The 18,489-nt window shown below is 36.4% G+C and overlaps 1 protein-coding gene across 1 annotated transcript in view; it reads left to right on the top strand.

The window, feature by feature from the left end:
• Positions 1–18,489, top strand: part of LOC150077313 (uncharacterized) — a 123,593-nt gene that overhangs the window by 90,533 nt on the left and 14,571 nt on the right. Inside the window, exon 5 of the mRNA XM_090385854.1 lies at positions 4,085–4,138. Within this exon, the coding sequence (XP_090241980.1) occupies positions 4,085–4,138 (54 nt within the window). The remainder of the gene's footprint in view (positions 1–4,084; positions 4,139–18,489) is intronic.

Raw genomic sequence — 18,489 nt, forward strand, 5'->3', positions numbered from 1 at the left:
TGGGCTCAGCAGAGGTCTCTACGGACTGCAGATGTGCAAATGTATCCCCAATTCACAAAGGGGGATTGAAGGGTGACACGAGTAATTACAGACCAGTTAGTTTAGCTTCTGTTCTGGGTAAAATAATGGAGTCACTGTTAAAAATGCATTTCAGTATCATCTAGACAAGACTGCAGCAATAATTCCGACACAGCATAGGTTTGTAAAGGGAAAGTCTTATCTGACAAATTTGATTGGATATTTTGATGTGGTTACAAAGGAACTGGATGCAAAAAATAATTTTGATATCATATACTTGGATTTCAGGAAAGCTTTTGACACTGTTGCGCAGGAAGAATACCGTACAAACTGGAGCAGAATGGTATTAAGGGCAAGTTGCTACAATGGATTAAAGGATGGTTGAGTGGGAGAAGACAGAGGGTGGTAATCAATGAGTGCTGCTCTTCGTGGACTAATGCTATTAGTGGAGTCCCGCAGGGTTCGGTGTTGGGTCCACTGTTGTTTAGTATATTTATCAATGATATTAATGAAGGTATATCAGGTTTAGTGTCCAAGTTTGCAGATGATACAAAGGTTGGCAAGGTTATTAATGACAGTAATGGCAGTGTGCTACTGCAGCATGATCTAGAAAATTTGGGAGGATGGGCTGAGAAGTGGCAACTGAAGTTTAACCTTGACAAATGCAAAGTACTGCATATGGGTAGAAGTAACCCCAGAGAAACATACCAACTGTGTGGTACTACAATTAGGGCAGTAGAAATTGAAAAAGACCTGGGAGTAATGCAGTCAGATATGAAATTTTCTGAGCAATGCAGACCGGCTGCCAGAGCAGGCCATGGGGTTTTGTCAATGATATACAGGAATTTTGCTAGTAGTGAAAAGGAGGTGATTGTCCCTCTGCATACAGCTCTGAAGGCCTCATTTTACGAAGGATGTCGATTTGCTTGAGCGTGTACAGAGAAGGGCAGCATTGGTGAGAAGAATGAAGGGATCCTCTTACCAAGAGAGGCTTAAGTTCTACAAATTGTAGAGGCTGGAGACTAGGCACTTGCGAGGTGATCTGATTGAGGTGTATAAGGCCTTGAATGGTTGAACACGCTGAATTCTAATGAGATTCTTCCACTTGTTCAGATTATGAACTTAAGGGGGCATAAATTCAAATTGAGGAAAGACAGCTGTAGAATAGGTGTGCGGAAATTTGTCTTTAGCCAGCGGGTGGTTAATAGGTGGAGCCAACTTCCATCTGTCATTGTGGAAGTTGATAGGTTGATTAAATTTAAGGAGGAACTGGACATGAATAAGCATACCTTGATTACTGTCATTAACCACTGGGCCTACCTGTGTATCATCAGGAAACTTAGACATCACACTTGAAATACCTACATCAATATTATTAATAAATATTAAAAATAGTAAGGGATCCAAATAGTAAGGTACCAACCACTTTGGAACCCTACTCATCACATTAGTCCATGAAGGGCAGTGGCCCTGTATAACCATTCTTGGTCTATGACCACGTAACCATCCCTTTATCCACAGTAGTAACTTGGCTTTAACACCACATTGTTCGATCTATAGACGTAGCTGAGTGGTCAAGAGCGCAGTGCAGTAGCACACGCTCTTTGAGTGGACCGGGGTTCAAGCTTGTGACTGCTAAATATGATTAACATTTGTATCGATTGTTAACTCCACTGACCTGATGATTGTGCTGGAGTATAAACAAGAACATACATGTGGTACAATTTTTGTAAAAGAATAAGAGAAATTTACCTCAATATGATACATAGAACACTTCCATATGACACTCTCCAGAAATTAAAACGAATATAACATTACAGTAAAAAAATCAATTGAACACAATTAAAAATGAAGTAAAAAAATTAAAAGAATTTAACAAAAATATTGCAAAATCGTTTTGCAATATTTCCGTTAACTTCTTTTAATTTTTTACTTGATTTTTAATTGTGTTCAATTGATTTTTTAATTTAATTTAATTTAATGCAGCATATATGTAGAGTATGTGTCTAGGCTATTGAATGAGTTTTAATATGTACAGAAAATTTTCAACTTAAACTTAATTGAAAACTGTGTTATAGTGAAACCAGTGCTGTTTGAAGCTGTGCTAAGTGAGGTATTGCTGTAGTTCCTTTGTAACAGCCTCATAGTAATTAATCAGATTGGTCAGGCATGATCTCCCTTTAATAAATCATTGCTGTGACTGCCTTATGGGTCCACTCCTATCAAGGTGATCTTGCATTATTACTTTACCTACTGATTCCATTATTTTCCCTGGTGTGTTGGTTAAACTTAGTGTTCTGTAGTTACTTTATCTATTGAACCATCCTTATGAATATACATATGCACAACTCTGGTTCCTAAGTACTTTTCCTGAAGTTAAGGATGCGCTCATCATGATGGCTAATGGTTTAGCTACCTCTTTTTCAGCTTCTTTTAATATGTTTGGATAGACTCCATTCACCCTAGGCACTTTGTTCACTTTTAGTTGCAGAAATTTCTCTTCCACCTTAGTTTCTATTATTTAAGTCATTTAGCCCCCAAGTCAGCATTAGATAGTCCTCTGCTAATTCCATCTCTAAAAGCATCCATCATAAAATGTAGATGCAAAATCTTTATTTAGATCGCCAACAGTTAGTTATACCATTCTTGGCCAGTGGAACAGTGTAGTTCAGCCTTTCCTTATAGTGTTAACATATTCAAAGAATTCCTTGCTGCTTTTCTTTGTACTCTTAGCCAAAGACTTCTCATAATCTGCCTTAGCCTGCCTAATTGATTGCATGCCACTTTGTATTTATTATAGGACTTTGTATTCTCTGACAATTTATAATCCCATGTGCATTTTTTCTATTCTGCCACTAAGTTCATCTTACATCCATTTTAGTCTAAATCTTGAACAATATCTCTTAGTAGGTATAAAGTGCTTAGTGGCCTCTGTGATTACTTCTCTGAAGATTTTCCATTTTGGCATATCCTTTTTTTAACAACGTTAGATGTTCCCACTGGAAAGAGTTTAAAAAATACTGAGAACACCTTTGCAAAGACAGAAACCATTTTACTCTTTACAGTAGTTATTTCTTTGAATAAATAACTATTGTCTGAAATCCCACACCAGTATGCTGTGATCACTGCCACCTGAAAATTCTTAATACTTGATGAATCACTGCTGATAACTATATCAAGAACATTGCTTTCTGTTCTTACCTCTTTAGCATGTTGGCATAGAAAGCAATCCAATGAATTGAGTAATGTTTTTCTAGTGAGAGAGCTACCAACCCATGAGTTCCAATTAACATCCGGAAGGTTAAAATCTCCTGTGATAAGATAATTTAATTTGCTGGCCCACTCATCACTCACATTCATTTGGTTTATAAGAGACTTCAACTCTCACTTTTGTTTTTCCAGTATTTACATTACACCAGATTGATGCAGTATTACACTGGCAATGGGTATGTACTGTTTGTACTGTTTTGGAGTCTTTGTGATTTTTAACTAAAAGCATTTCTCACTCTTCCCCCACACTCCTGCCATATTTTTCCTTTCTGTACACAATAATAATCACCATAAGTTGAAGTGTTTGTACATATTTATTGAAATGTTAAGAGATGTTATTTTTGTCAAAATAAAAAAAATAAATTCCACTTATTCTTGATATTGCTGAAGCCAGAAGAGTTTACATATCTGTTATGACTACATACATATTGAATTTTATTGAGGACAGTTAGATTTTTCTATTGCCCACAGTTCACAATGGGCTGTGCATTTTTTGTGGCAGTGTACAGGCTCAAACTTGAATCCTCCTTGTTTGTGGCCACTGGACCATGTCCAGCCCTTAAATGTAGACATACTTTCTTTAATCTGTGAATGGAATTCAGTTTTATGTAGTTATCTTAAGTGTATCAGTGTCTTACTCCATAGTACAATAGTGATTATGCAAATTTTGAAATGTGCCGAAATAATAGAATTATAATTTTCCAACAGACTGGATTGAATTTAATATCATATTTTAATAGTAAGTTTTATGTTATTAATATCACTTACATGTAAAATGAAGTTCTATATGTTTCAGTTTGAAGAACTACAACTCCAAGGCAAAAATGTAAGGATGCTGACCTTCAATAAGGTAACACCTGCAATTATTTTTGCTAATATATTATTAAATCAATTTATTACTTTTTATTGCTATATACTACAGAATTCTCTTTGGGAGATTCGTCTCCGAGTATGTCAAGTAAAATAAATGACTTCACTGCATGTATTTAATATGTTTATTAATTCAGAGACCTAAACAAAAAAATATACAGAATTCAAACTTAATGTACATTACAATCTCTTTTTTGAGACCTTTGATGGTCTTAAAGATTTTTGAGACCTATGATAAGTAAACATAAGACCAGAAAAAATGAGTTATTTGACTTGCATGCTGTTTGACTTGTATGGCCTTGATACTGGTGACCCAGATAATATCCTTTGTTTGGGTTGCATGTAGGGAGAGACTGTTGTTAGTTAGCCCATTGACAGAGGGGAAGCTGGTTTAGCCAACTGTCTAGCCCCCTTTTTGCAGCTAGCCTATCAGATCTTCATCTAGGTTGTTGATGGCTGAGGGATGATTACTCCTTTCCTGTTTATACTGATGTTGCTCCTTGGGCTATGCTGAATCAACCAGGCTGCCTCAGAAGAATGAAGGAAACAAATCTTGTGAATGCATGGTTTTAAGACAACCAAAGGCTACCTGACTTTTTTTTTTTTCTTTTTGCTTGGAGGAAATTCAGCAGGAGATTTAAAGTTAAAACCCTTGCTTCATTTTTATTAGACAGAAAATCCAACAAAGAAAGCATACTCATAATATGATGTTCAAGCCAAAAAGCAGGGGGTTGCTCAAGGTATTTTTAGAGTGATTTATTTGTACATGTCTTTATCTCAGCTATTAAATTATACTGACAGAAATGACTTTCCAAAAAAAAAAAAAAATGCTACTCCTTGACAATGCTCCTGGTCACATATATTAAAATTGAAATCACTTTTCTTCCAATCAACACAGCATTACTACCACAGTTCATGGGCCCCAGGGAGTGATTTCTGCATTTAGTGTGAAATGCATGTAACCTATATTTTCTGCAGCTTATCAGAAGGACAACACATGGCAGAGATGGTATAACTGTCAGGGAAAAATTATAACATCTTGATTGTAGTAAAAAAAAAATATGGGTTTGGAATGATGTAATAACCAGCCACACAAAGTATGATAAATGGTTTCTGTAATGTAAATTCAAGCTGTCTCAAATTTGTAGCAAAACTGCACAGCTTCACAACAGATTAGTTTTAACGAATTACTTCAGTTAGTCTGGTGCATTGACCAGACTAACTGAAGCCATTAGCCATGAAAGATTAATGCATATACACCACTTTAAATCACAAGGTGGGGGAGGAATCAAAGGTGACATGAGTAGTTACAGACCTGTTAGCTTAACTTCTGTTCCGGGGAAAATAATGGCATCACTTGTTAAAGAAGTAATGAATGTTTATCTACACAAGAATGCAGTAATAATTCAGACACAGCATGGATTTGTTAAGGGGAAATCTTGCTTGACCAGTTTGATTGGATATTACACTGCAGTTCCAAAGGAACTGGATGCAGAAAATAATTTTGATATCATATACTTGGATTTCAGGAAAGCTTTTGATACTCTGGCACATAATACACTACTGTACAAACTGTAGCAGCATGGAATTAAGGGCAAGTTACTGCTATGGATAAAGGGATGGTTAAGGAGAAGACAGAGAGTTGTTATTAATGGACACTGCTCTTCATAGACTAATGTTATTAATGGAGGTCCCAGGGTTTGGTGTTGGGGCCATTGTTGTTTTCTATAGTTATTGATGAAGGTATATCAGGCTTAATATCCCAGGTTGCAGATGATACAGGGTTAGCAGGGTTGTTAATGACAGTATGCTGCTGCAACAGGATCTAGAAAAGTTGAGCAGATAGGCTGAGAGGTGGCAACTGAAGTTTAACATTGACAAATGCAAAGTACTGCATAGGGGTAGCACTAGCCTCAGAGTAATGTGCCAACCATGCTGTACTACACTAAGGGTAGTGGAGAATGAGAAAGCCCAGGGGGTTATTGTGCAATCAGATATGAAGTTTTCAGAGCTTTGCAGACAGGCTGCCAGAGCAGCTCATGGGATCTTGTCAATGATATACAGGAACTTTGCTAGCAGCAATAAGGAGGTTTGCTTTGTTTTTGTTTGTTATTTGGTTTTTAGGAGCATTAGCAACTAAAGCCATATTGCTCTGGGGATATGCGGTGGTCATTCCCTGACCTTTCTGCATCCTCCGTATTTGGTGGTCATGGGCTCGAACCCCAGTCTAATCAAGAAGCATGTGCTACGCACTGCTGCTCCTGCCCACCTGGCTACAGAGGCGCCTGCCCCTTTGTATAAGGCAATGGTCAGGCCACACCTTGAGTACTCCATACACGTTTGGAGGCCTCATTTTAGGAAGGATGTAGAGCTGCTGGAATGAGTACAGAGAAGGGTAATGAGATTGGTGAGGAGAACAAAGGGATGCTCTTACCAAGAAAGGGATTAAGTTTTGTAAATTGCAGCATCTGGAGACTAGGCACCTGTGAGATGATTTCACTGAGGTGTACGTCTTTGAATAGTTTGAGAAAGGTCAATGCTCCCTCTTGCTCAGATTGTGCACTTGAGGGGTCATAAATTCAAATTAAGAAAAAACAGTTGCATAACAGATGTGTGGAAATTTGCTTTAAGCCAGCGAATGATTGATTGCTGGAACAAACTTCCATCTGTCATTGTAGAAGTTGATAGATTAAATAGACTCAAGGAAGAACTGGACATATTTTTGGCATGAATGGATAGTTGTAATGGGAAGTGTTTTTTTTTTTTTTTTGGCTTATGCTGTTTAAGCTTTGCTTTCTTGTATCATATGCCACTAATAATGCTAATGCTATTGCTCCATATATACTGTTGCAAACTGCATGTGTTCTGTGATAGATTTTGTTTTGTTGGATGAAAAACCAAAGATTCCGTTGGGGAAACCATGCTGCTCTCTCGTCTGAGACCAACTAACTCAGCCTCGTTGTGAAAGAGGCCCATAAAAATTCCTCCTGTCATTGACTCGAACTCAGGTCTTTTCCCCGGTGTGGGGAGGATGCCGATTCTACCAACTATGCTACCCACGAGAGCAAGGCCTAGAATGTCACCAATATTATTAATCATATGGTATTTATCCTCTTGGATGACTTGGTGCACTTTTTCAACGTTTTCATCAATCTGACTTGACAATAGTTGATCTGAGTTCTCAAAATCCTCAAAAAATTTTTTGGCCACTTTGAATATGTGAATACTATTGAAAAGTTTGTGTTTTATCCATTGTATAATCACCAAATGTTTGTTTAAGCATTATTGTAAGTCTTTAAGCTGTTTTCTGAAGTTTTATGACAAAATGTGATGCAAATTCTCTGTTCCCTGATGTCCACCATCTTACTCAGCTACAAAAATTGCAAGACACACTCGACAGAAACATATAAACATCAACTGCACAAAAGCAGTGTCTTATTGGCTTGAAACTTGCCACACTAACTCAAAATGAATTAGTTCATTGTGAGTTAGTGTTAGATACCACGGCTCCATAGCCGAGTGGTCAGGAGCAGGAGTGCAGTGGCACATGCTCTTTGAGTAGACTGGGGTTCAAGCCCCTGACTGCTAAATACGATCGATCTGCCAACCCGCACTGGACTGGCGTGGCAGATTATGGTCCATTTCCCTCAGCATGAATTGTTGAGGAGGCTTCCATCCTGCAGCGGTTTGATAATGGCTGCAATTTATTTTTTTACCACTAGCCATGCACTGTAAGTGGTATCTAACAGTGTACTGTTATACTACATGTGGTTAGCTCTCCACACAGCCAGTCTGGAAACTTTTGGCTTGTACCTTGTACTATATATTAAAAAAAATTATTTTTTGTTTAGCATTTAACAAATGTAATGGAAGCAATTGCATGTCTCTGTGGGAGCTGTCGAATTCTTCCTCTTTAGTTTTGGCAGCTTTACAAACATGAAATGCAAACAGCTATAGAATTATGTGGCAGATGCTATGTGAGCATGTGTTTCAATTTGGGTGATGAGTGACCTCTTAAATTCTAAGAAATACCATAAAAATATTAATATTACTTTCTCTCATTTATTCTTGTTTGGTATTTTGTAATTGAGTTTTGCAAATTTGTAATTAATAAAGTTTAATTCAAAGTTTTAATTCTTACCTTAAGAATGGTTGTTACAAGATCCACTTCAAATACTTCACCCAAAGGTGATTCAGATGGGAACTGTCATAGGTGATTACCATACAAGTGATAAGTTCAATACTTGCATTGCGTGGGGCATGCATTCAGAGGTGGATATAGTTGATAATCATAGCTCAATTAATTTAAAATGAATCCAACAGATGCCATGTGAGTGCATGAGTTGCAGTTCAGATCAGAAGACAGTTTCTAGTGATCCAGGTGAAGAGGTTCTGACCAGAAACAGTTTTAACATGCAAAGTGCTCTTAGAGATCTTTAATATAATAATAAAACTGTGAAAATTGGCTCTAAAAATAACCATGACGTGGAAAGTAGCAGTGCTGGAGCAAGAAAAATTAACAGTGCAATTTTCTATTAAAAAGCGCTACTTTTTGTAAAGCTCTTTTTAATAGAAAAATAAAAAAAGAAATTTAAAAGAAAAAAGTAAAAGAGAAAGAAAATCAAAATAACTTAAAATTTATTTCTTTCTTTTAAAAAAAAATGAAATGAGGCAGCAGTAGCTGAGTCTTCCTGTGAATTTTATATTAGTGTATCTTGTTTAATGTCACCATTTACCTTAGCAGTAAAATGTGCTGTAAAAGTTGAAAACATTTGGAGGGGCATAAGACTGAGGGCCATGTTGGCTGCTGGACTATCAGTTTGACATGCCTGATTTAGAGGCTATGTCACTTGAAGTCTAATATAGAAGTTTATTGTAAATGATAACTGTGATGTTTCAGAACACTTATATTGTTTATCCAAATAAATGTAACTATAAATAGATATATTCCAGATAAATATAAACAAAAGGTATATTCCAAATAAATACATGTATAAATACACCACTCACCCATATAATGCTGCTATTTATACCATAGGTCTTTCTGCCTCACCCTGCCACTGAAAGAAATTCTGAGAAAAATATTAGCGTTGCTTTTTAAGGTAAACTGCAGACCCGAGATACTTTTATCTTTGCTGTCCTCATCAGATCATGATGTTCCTGAATTTTTAAAGCTGTTGACTTTAAAGAAAGTAGCATACAAAATTAGTCCTGCTTAGGAGAGTTTTCTGAAATATTCAATTCAAAATTGTTGGAAAAAAAGTGGTTTTCTGAGAACAGCTGAGGGAGAGAATCAAACTGTGACCAATAAAGAGCAAATCAGGGGACAAATTGCTATACATTGTGATCTATCAGCACTTATTAACAGACAAAATCATTATTGAAAGCACATCACCAATGAGAAAAGGACAGAGGGAAGCGATGTAGAAATGGAAGAACAAGAACTGGAGGAGAAGTCTGTCGATGTTCCCATAGATCAGGAAGCACTACAAGGGTTAGAGACTGATTGTGTGGCTAGAAGCATAGCAGGAAGTTGAGCAAGTAAAGATTTTTAATTAGTGTTGTTAAAAAATATGATCTTACAATTTTTTGTAAGATCATATTTTTAACACTATTTGCAAAATCTTTAATTCGTAAGCTTCTCCCTTTAAAAACAACAGAAAAAAATTACTTTTTAAAGAAGCAATAAGGTAAATTGCTTGAATTTTATTTATGTTGACTTATTGCAACATGTTTTTTGTGAAAATAAAGGATTTTTGAAAATTTTGTTTGTTCATACGTGAATACATTAAACATTTTGTTTTATCTGTCACTATCCCGGTAACCTGCAGCTTTGCAGTCACGTACAATGTAGATACAGTACTGTATGTAAAAGGAGCAATATCCCAGTTTGTCTGAAATGTAAAATAATGAACCAATGTATACTCGCCCACCATGACTTATGGAAGTGAAACTTGGGCACTCACCAAAAGAATGGAAGAGAAGCTGAGAACTACACAGTGAAGAATGTAACGAATTATATTGGGAATCAGACTGTTAGATAAGAAGAGAAACACATGGATTAGGCAGAAAACCCAAGTAAAGGACATTCTTATCAAAACTAAAGAACTAAAATGGTCTTGGGCAGGACACATAGCTTGAAGACATGATGACAGATGGACTAAGAAAATAACAGAATGGTACCCAAGAGGAGCTAGAAGAAAACCTGGAAGATAAGGGCGGAGATGGATAGATGAAATTCATGAGTTTGTGGGTAGTAAATGGATCGCCATTGCACAAAACAGAAGGAACTGGAAAGTTGCTGGAGAGGCATCCTGCAGTGGATTGAAAATGACTGATGATGATGTTGTAAACAACAGATTCATGTCAAGGCCACTTTGCTATTCATTTCATGTGGGTTTTTTTCAGCTGTTAAAAAATACTGAATACAAACTAAGTTTATTGTGCTCAATAGTATAACATTAAAAGGATTCTTAGACTTTTAGAGAATCACTGAATTAGAGAAAAATTATAGACATCGGTTCTAGCATAGTTGTCTTATAACGTGGGTTACAGCCATTCCCCCCCCCCCAGTTGTTTGAATAAATGATCTCTGGCTGGTTGCATTGTTTGTTTATGTTGATGGCTTCACTGTTCATTGTAGATATGATAAATAACGAAGTGTTTCTTCTTCAATCTGAAGATTGGTCCAATACAGTTCTCCACTCATTTAGTCTTCCTGCCAGTTTCTTCATTTCAAAAAAAAAAAAAAAAGAGTTAGTGTTGACATTTTTTTATTATCTGTTTTATATATTATAGTCTTGGTCTTCCTCTATTTCCTTCAGCTCTTTCCTTCACAATCGTTCAACAGACTCTCATACGTGTCCAGATAACCCATCTCTTCTTATCTTTATCATCCATATGATTCCATTATTTTCTGCAGGAACCATAAACTGTTTTCCTTTAATTTGTTTAAATATCTTGTAATTTTCTTTTCTTTCTGTAATTTTATAAATTTAATTTTGGTAATTTTGAGGACTTCTTTCCTGTAATATTTTGTAAATTTAATTCGTACCATATCTCAAATTCTGTAAATTTACATTATCTTTTAAGCTTAAATTTTTAAGTCCAGTAGTTGATAAAGTTTTTGTAACTGTTAATTACTGTAATATTTTGTTGATTTAAATTCTCTAAAGATGTCACAACAGACAATTAGATTTTAAAAGGGGTAAAGAGAGCATTATTATTAATTTGGGCTAATGATGTTAAACATATATGAACTGATGTTTGTTAGATAAATATAGGACCATGCTAAAGAATGCTAAGAGTTAGGTCCAAATGTATATGTATGTGCAGTTCAGCCCAGGCATGATGGTGTGTGTGTGTGGGGGGGGGGGGCTATATGCTGAAAGCCTTGTGAATTCATCAAAGATTTGAGGGACCCTGCAAGGCTTTTGGGGAGGAATTTTATCAGTGTGGCTCACACAAAGGTGGTGTAAGGGTTTTTGTCAGTATCATTGAATTGAGGATATTTTAAGGGTTTAAGGAAACTGCTAGTTAATAGGTTAGGGATATTATAGATATGTGTTTAACTGATGATATGGTCAAAGTAATGCTTGCACGAATCTCAAAAGTGCTTATTTGTTGCTGAAGTAGCTGTTACCAGCAGGTGTGCCAATTGAAAGAGTTGGAAGCTAATGTTAGGAAAACAAGCTGAAATAATTTCAAGTTAGTGTATTAAACTATGCAAGTACATTTAGTCTTAACTGTATCTGTGGTAATATCAGAATTGGCATCTATAAAATGAGTGAGTTCAAAATCCTTGATTAGGGCAACTAAACAGCACAAGAAAGGTGACTTATGGCAATTTAAGATGCTACATGGCCTCTATCAGCTGGGCATATAGCAGAGAGAGATTAATAATTAGAATTTTGGAATATCTCTAAAGCTTTGGTCACAGAAGCTACAAATGCACATATATATATATATATATAGCATTAAGAAAATACTACTACAAGAAAGTACTTTTGCTGCTCAGTAAAATCACTCATTTTAAAATGTGACAAAGCATATACAAACACCACCTTCTATCCAACACATGCTAATTCAAATTGATTACAGATAAATGATTCATGTATTACTGTGTTTTATGTATGTGTTTCATATATTACTGTGCTTAGATGAATTACCGGACATGTTGCAACAAGTTGCAGCTTGCTGCAATTTCAAAGATACAAAGTCAATCCCTGAACCTTTTGATCACATCTTGTATGCATACCATCATCATCATAGGTTGCCATCCCATCTGGGGTTGGTGATCAGCATCTGTTGTGAACATCATGAAATAATTGTTCCACAGTTTTGCCTGTCCATTCCTTCAAATTATCCAGCCATGATATTCTTCTTCTTCCTCTCACAATGATTTGCAGCACCGCATATTCTTCTTGATGTCTAATAATGTGACCAAAAAAAGAAATTTTTCATTTCTTGATTATAGACAGCAATTTCCTTTCACTGCTGACTGATTTCAACACTTTCACATTTGTAACTTTAGCTGTCCATGGAATACGTAATATTCTTCTATATGTGAACATCTTGAATGCCTCCAATTTCTTAATTGTTGCTTTCTTTTAACATCCAAGTCTCGCAACCATAGAGTAGAGTGGATCAGATGAGTGGACCATTACTCTTAGTCAAAGATTTAGATCCAATTGCAGATTATATAAAACACCTTTCATTTTGAGAATGGCTGATCTTGCTATTTAAACTCTTCTTTTAATTTCAGTTGAATCATCCCCTTTGTCAATTTCTCTTCCTAAATAGACATAACTCTTAACTTTTTTAATCAGTCTCTCATTGAACTTCAGTGTGAGGTTTGTATAATTCTTTGGGGCTAACTACCATCCATTTAGCCTTACTGGGATTTATCCGAAGACCCATCTTATTACTTTCTCCATTAACTATTTCCATGAGTTTTTAAAATGGAGCAGTCAAATATTATTTTTGACTGCTCCATTTAAAACAATTCCTTTTGCTCTATCTTCCACTGCCTCTATAACTTTTTTAAGAATAGAGATTGAACAGTAATGGAGAGAGAAAGCATCCCTGTCGAACACCTCTTTATCATAATTTATTCTGTCAGCTCACCTTTCACCACCACACTGATTACAGTACAGATTCTCAATTATTTGGATGTCTTTGCTGTCTAGGTTTATCTGGTGCAGGATAGCAAACAATTTTCTATGTTAAACTTTGTTAATTGCTTTTTCATAGTCTATGAAACAAACATAGACATCTTGTTGCATTTCCAGACATCTTTCTATTAATACCAAAAGACTGAACATAGCTTCTCTGGTACCTACACCCTTCCTAAATCCAAACTGAGTCTTCCCTATTCCCTTTTCCATTTACCCTGGATGCAAAGATAAATTATTCTTAAAAATAACTTTAATGTATGACTTCTTTGCATTTGGCTTTTTTGATAATGGTATGAAAGTTGATTTCAACCAATCCTGAGGAATCTTCCCTGAGTCAAACTTTGTTGAGCAGATGTGTCAGAGCCTTGATGCTATTTTCACCCAGCAAGTTTAGATATTCTGTCACTATTCCATCCTCTCCAGCAGTCTTATCACTCTTTGCCATTTTCAAAGCCTTCTTCACCTCACCAAATATCAAGATCAATTTCCTTCATGCTTCCTTTTGTCTCTTCATTCTCTTTGAACAACTGTGATATATACTTTTCCCAGCTCAGAATTTTTTCTTTTTGTACAATCCAGCCATCTCCTTTACTTTTCTATGCGGATTAGAATAATCATGCCTTTTCTGCAGTTCCTCAATTTCTTGGATCTTTCTTCCAGCCATAGGCCCTTAGCTTCCTTGATCTTCCATTCAGTTTTATAACTTATCTCCTTATATTTTTGTTCATGTCTGATTTGTAACTTCTCTTTTCCATCAGCTCTAATATCTCCTCTGTCATCCAGGCATGTTTCCTTTTCTGTCACCCCTTTTTCAGAAGGTTTTTCTCTGCTATCTTAATGGCAGGTTTCTGAGCAAGAGGAAGAATCCCATCAGCACTGAACTTGCTCAATCCAATCAAAGCTTTAAACACCTAATCCAGATCACCTCGCAGGTGCCTAGTCTCCAGAGTGCAATTTGCAGAACTGAAGCCTTTCTCGGTAAGAGCACCCCTTTGTTCTACTCACCAATCTCGTTGTCCGTCTCTGTACTCATTCTAGCAGCTCCACATCCTTCCTAAATTGAGGCCTCCAGACCTGTATGCAGTGCTTAAGATGTGGCTTGACCATTGCCTTATACAAGGGGATAATCACCTCCCTGTCACTGCTAGCAAAATTCCTGTATACATGTGTTTTTCCACTGCAACACAATCTAGATAAATTAGGATGATGGGCTGAGAAGTGACAACTTATGTTTAATATTGACAAATAAAAGGTACTCCATATGGGAAACAGCAATTCCAGATTGCACCTGCTGTGTGGTACCATACTCAGTGCAGTTGAGAATAAAAAAGACTTAGGGATAATTGTGCAGCCAGATATGAAGTTTTCTAAACAGTGCAGACAGGCTGCCAGGACAGTTTATGGGATTTTGTTAATGATATACAGGAATTTTGCCAGCAGGGACAAGGAGATGATTATCCCATTATGTAAGACAATACATCTTGAGTACATCTTGCATACAGGTCTGGAAGATCATTTTAGGAAGGATTTGGGTCTGTTGGAATGAGTGCAGAGAATAGAAATGGGATTAAGTGGAGGAATAAAAGGGTACTCTTACTAGGAGAGGCTTCAGTTCTGCAAATTGCAGCATTTAGAGATTAAGCACCTGCAAGGAGATTTGGTTGAGGTATTTAAGGCTCTGAGTGGATTGGGAAAGCTGATGGAATCATTCCTCTTGCTACATAGGGGAGGGGGCATAAATTCAAAATGGGGAAGGATGGTTGTAGGATAGATGTGCAGAAACTTACCTTCAGCTAGAGGGTAATTAATTGTTGAAACAAACTTCCATCTGGTGTTGTGGAAGCATGCTTTTTATGGCCATCGTTAAACAGCTAGGTAGTTTGCATAACTAGTTATATCTGAACAACCTAACTTTGCCTTGTAGTATTAGAAAATATTTTGCTCCCCCCCATTCTAATCAGGTGTATCCCAATTCTATTAAAACAGTCCCTTTTTGTTAAATTTTTTTTTTTTTTTTTTTTTTTTAATTAATTCTGTATAAGCTCGTTTTCTTGTATCGTTTGCCGCTACTACTACTACTAAATTTATTTACTGCACTACTGGATCAGTAATTCTAACACAGTCCATATAACTATATCGTGTGGACCTCCTAGTAGGCATTTATAACCACTCCACACTTCTTACACTACTAAATGGCTCAATAGAAGCAATGTAAGAATCTGTTTCACCTCTTTATGGCCGTCGTTAAACAGCTAGATAGTTGCATAACTAGTTATATCTGAACAACCTAACTTTGCCTTGTAGTATTAGAAAATATTTTGCTCCCCCCCTTCTAATCAGATGTATCCCAATTCTATTAAAACAATCGCTTTTATTAAAATTTTGCCCCATGAACCTTGCACAATTTCTCCATGGCCAACCTTGTATAAGGCAATGGTCAGGCCACACTTCGAATACTGCATACGGGTCTGGAGGCATCAATTTAGGAAGGATGTAGAGCTGGAATGAGTACAGAGAAGGGCAATGAGACTGGTGAGCAGAACAAAGGGGTGTTCTTTTCAAGAAAGGCTTCAGTTCTGCAAATTGCAATCTGGAGACTAGGCACCTACGAGGTGATTCTGATTGTGGTGTGTATAAGGCCTTGTATGGTTTGAGCAAATTCAGTGCTGATGGGATTCTACCTCTTACTCAGATTATGCATCTGAAGGGGCATAAATTTAAATTGTGGAAAGACAGTTGTATAATAGATGTGCAGAAATTTGCCTTTAGCCAGCGGATGTTGATTGCTGGAACAAACTTCCATCAGTCGTTGTGGAAGTTGATAGCTTAAAATAAATTCAAGGAAGAACTGGACAAACTTTTGGAGTAAATGGATGGGTGAAATGGGAAGTTTTTTTTTTTTTTTTTTTGGCTGATGCTGTATAAGCTTGCTTTCTTGCATCATATGCTTCTACTAATGCTAACTGGATGACAAGGCTCTCGTTTATAAACTTCCTATCATGTTGGGGAAAAATTGCAGAAACTTCAAATTCAGTCCTAAGTTGCATTATCTTTTTCTCAACATTCAGATGGAAACAGTGATAGGCAATTATGAGTAATGAGCTGATTAATTGCATATCCTCTGGTATGTATTCAGAGGTTGATCTAGTTGATAATCTTAGCTCAACTGATTCTTTTCTTTGTTTCTAATATAAGGAGTGTCCTGATCTCAAATTAAAACTTTGTAAATTATTATATGAATTTGAATCACTGAAGAAACTGGTGCTTGCCCAAGAGACAAATATAATGGGATATTAGAGTTTCTAGTGGCCTGGCAGATAATGTGCCCTCACCCCCCAGATTTTTACCAAAGAGGATTTAGTTTTATTGTGTATGCTTAGCACCATTATTACCAACATGTACATTGGTATCACCTTTTATGCCTAGCAGCCATACCCTGGTCCTATTTCACCTATCCTTATTGCATAAAATATTGTTTTCCTCTTATTAGAGCTAGCAGAAATTACCTCCTGTGGACCAGTTTTCTTCTGCTTATGATTGTCCTGCTGTGCAGCCAGATCCACCAAGGCAATTGAATAGTCAATAAGTTCCTTGATTTAATTCATTTGGGGGCACTGATCCGTTTTTTAAAGTACTCAAATTTATCCAAAAATTTGATCCTTAATTTCCTCACACATATGGACATATCTTCTGGCATTATGTCCTGGTATAGTCAGTTCTACATATATGCCCCACACACACACACACACACAGTGCAAGCAAATAACAAAATAACAAGCAAAATTGCCATAAAAAGTCTCTATCATGTCCACATCAAAAGATGTACCAGCGTTTAATGTTAAAATAAAGGGATATATACGTATAATTCAAGTTTGTAATACAAGCGTAAAAAAATATTATACGTTCTCCACAACTCATTTCACTTCAGAAAAATTATCATAAATCATAGCAAAATAGTTATATTTCAATAATGTATAATCAGCTTACCAGTAATTGTCCTTAAAAATGTTTGCTACTAAGGGATTTTCTCTTGTATTCCTGTTTGCTCTCCCTCACAAGGAACCAGCAATAATCCCCCCATCATTACAGGATCCCAGCGACCTTGGTACCACTTTTCCGTTGTGGAAATATCTTGATGAAACTGCTCCCCTTGTTCATCACTTGCATCTCCCAGATTTTCAGGGAAAAATTTGAGATGGGAATGAAGAAAATGAATTTTCAACAACATTCAACAGCCCATATTTTTGTAGCACTCAAGTAAATTAGACACTAACATTTCACAGTTTTCTTCTTTCCTATTAGCCAAAATCCATGTATTACCACCTTACATGATCGCCAAGCTACCAATTCAACATCCTTTAACTGGGTTTCAAACACACCGTCTTTCAGGAGTTTCCTAATTTGTGGTCCTACGAAAATTCCTTCCTTAACTTTGGCATATGTTAAATTAGGAAACACACACACTTCTCAAGTATGCAAATCTGTTACTTTATCTAGTCCCTTCACAAAATTTTTCATTAATCCAAGTTTGATGTGCAGGGGTGGAAGAACCTTGTTTGATTGCACTAAAGGAATATATTTTAAATTGCATTGTCCTAGTATGAACTTATCCAACTTGTCCCAATGTTGCACAACAATGTTCTTGTCTCACGGCTCTCCCATAAACATGAAAAACACTTTGTGACACCCTCCTGCAAACCAATAACCTTAAGATCACTGCATATGTTTCAACCATAGTCCTGGTATTTTATAGCATGTAGAACCTTAGACATACTTTCATGGTTTTCTCTAAGTCCAACTGAATGAAACACAGGAACTGTTGAAATTTGTTGCCATTATGAAGAAAAACTGCTTTTAAACTTAATTTTGAGGCATTTTTGAATAAACGCCATTCATTTGACTTATGCACGACACCTAGACTTTTTCAGAACTCCAATAATGTCTTTGCAAAAACACATACTGTCCTCCGTAGCAAAATATTTCGAACACTTTTCATGTCTTTTTCAAAACACTTAAATATTTGTTCCTGCTGCAAGTATATTCCACTGCTGTAACCTAGAACCTAACAGTTCAGCTTGTTCGTTCAGCAAATTTAAGTCTTGAGCCAAATCATTCAACTCATCTTGTTTGACTAAATGTACCTCACAACGTGAAC

Source organism: Mastigoproctus giganteus, chromosome 12 (assembly GCF_048544385.1).
Source record: "Mastigoproctus giganteus isolate SK-2022 chromosome 12, ASM4854438v1, whole genome shotgun sequence".
Lineage (NCBI taxonomy): Eukaryota > Metazoa > Arthropoda > Arachnida > Uropygi > Thelyphonidae > Mastigoproctus > Mastigoproctus giganteus.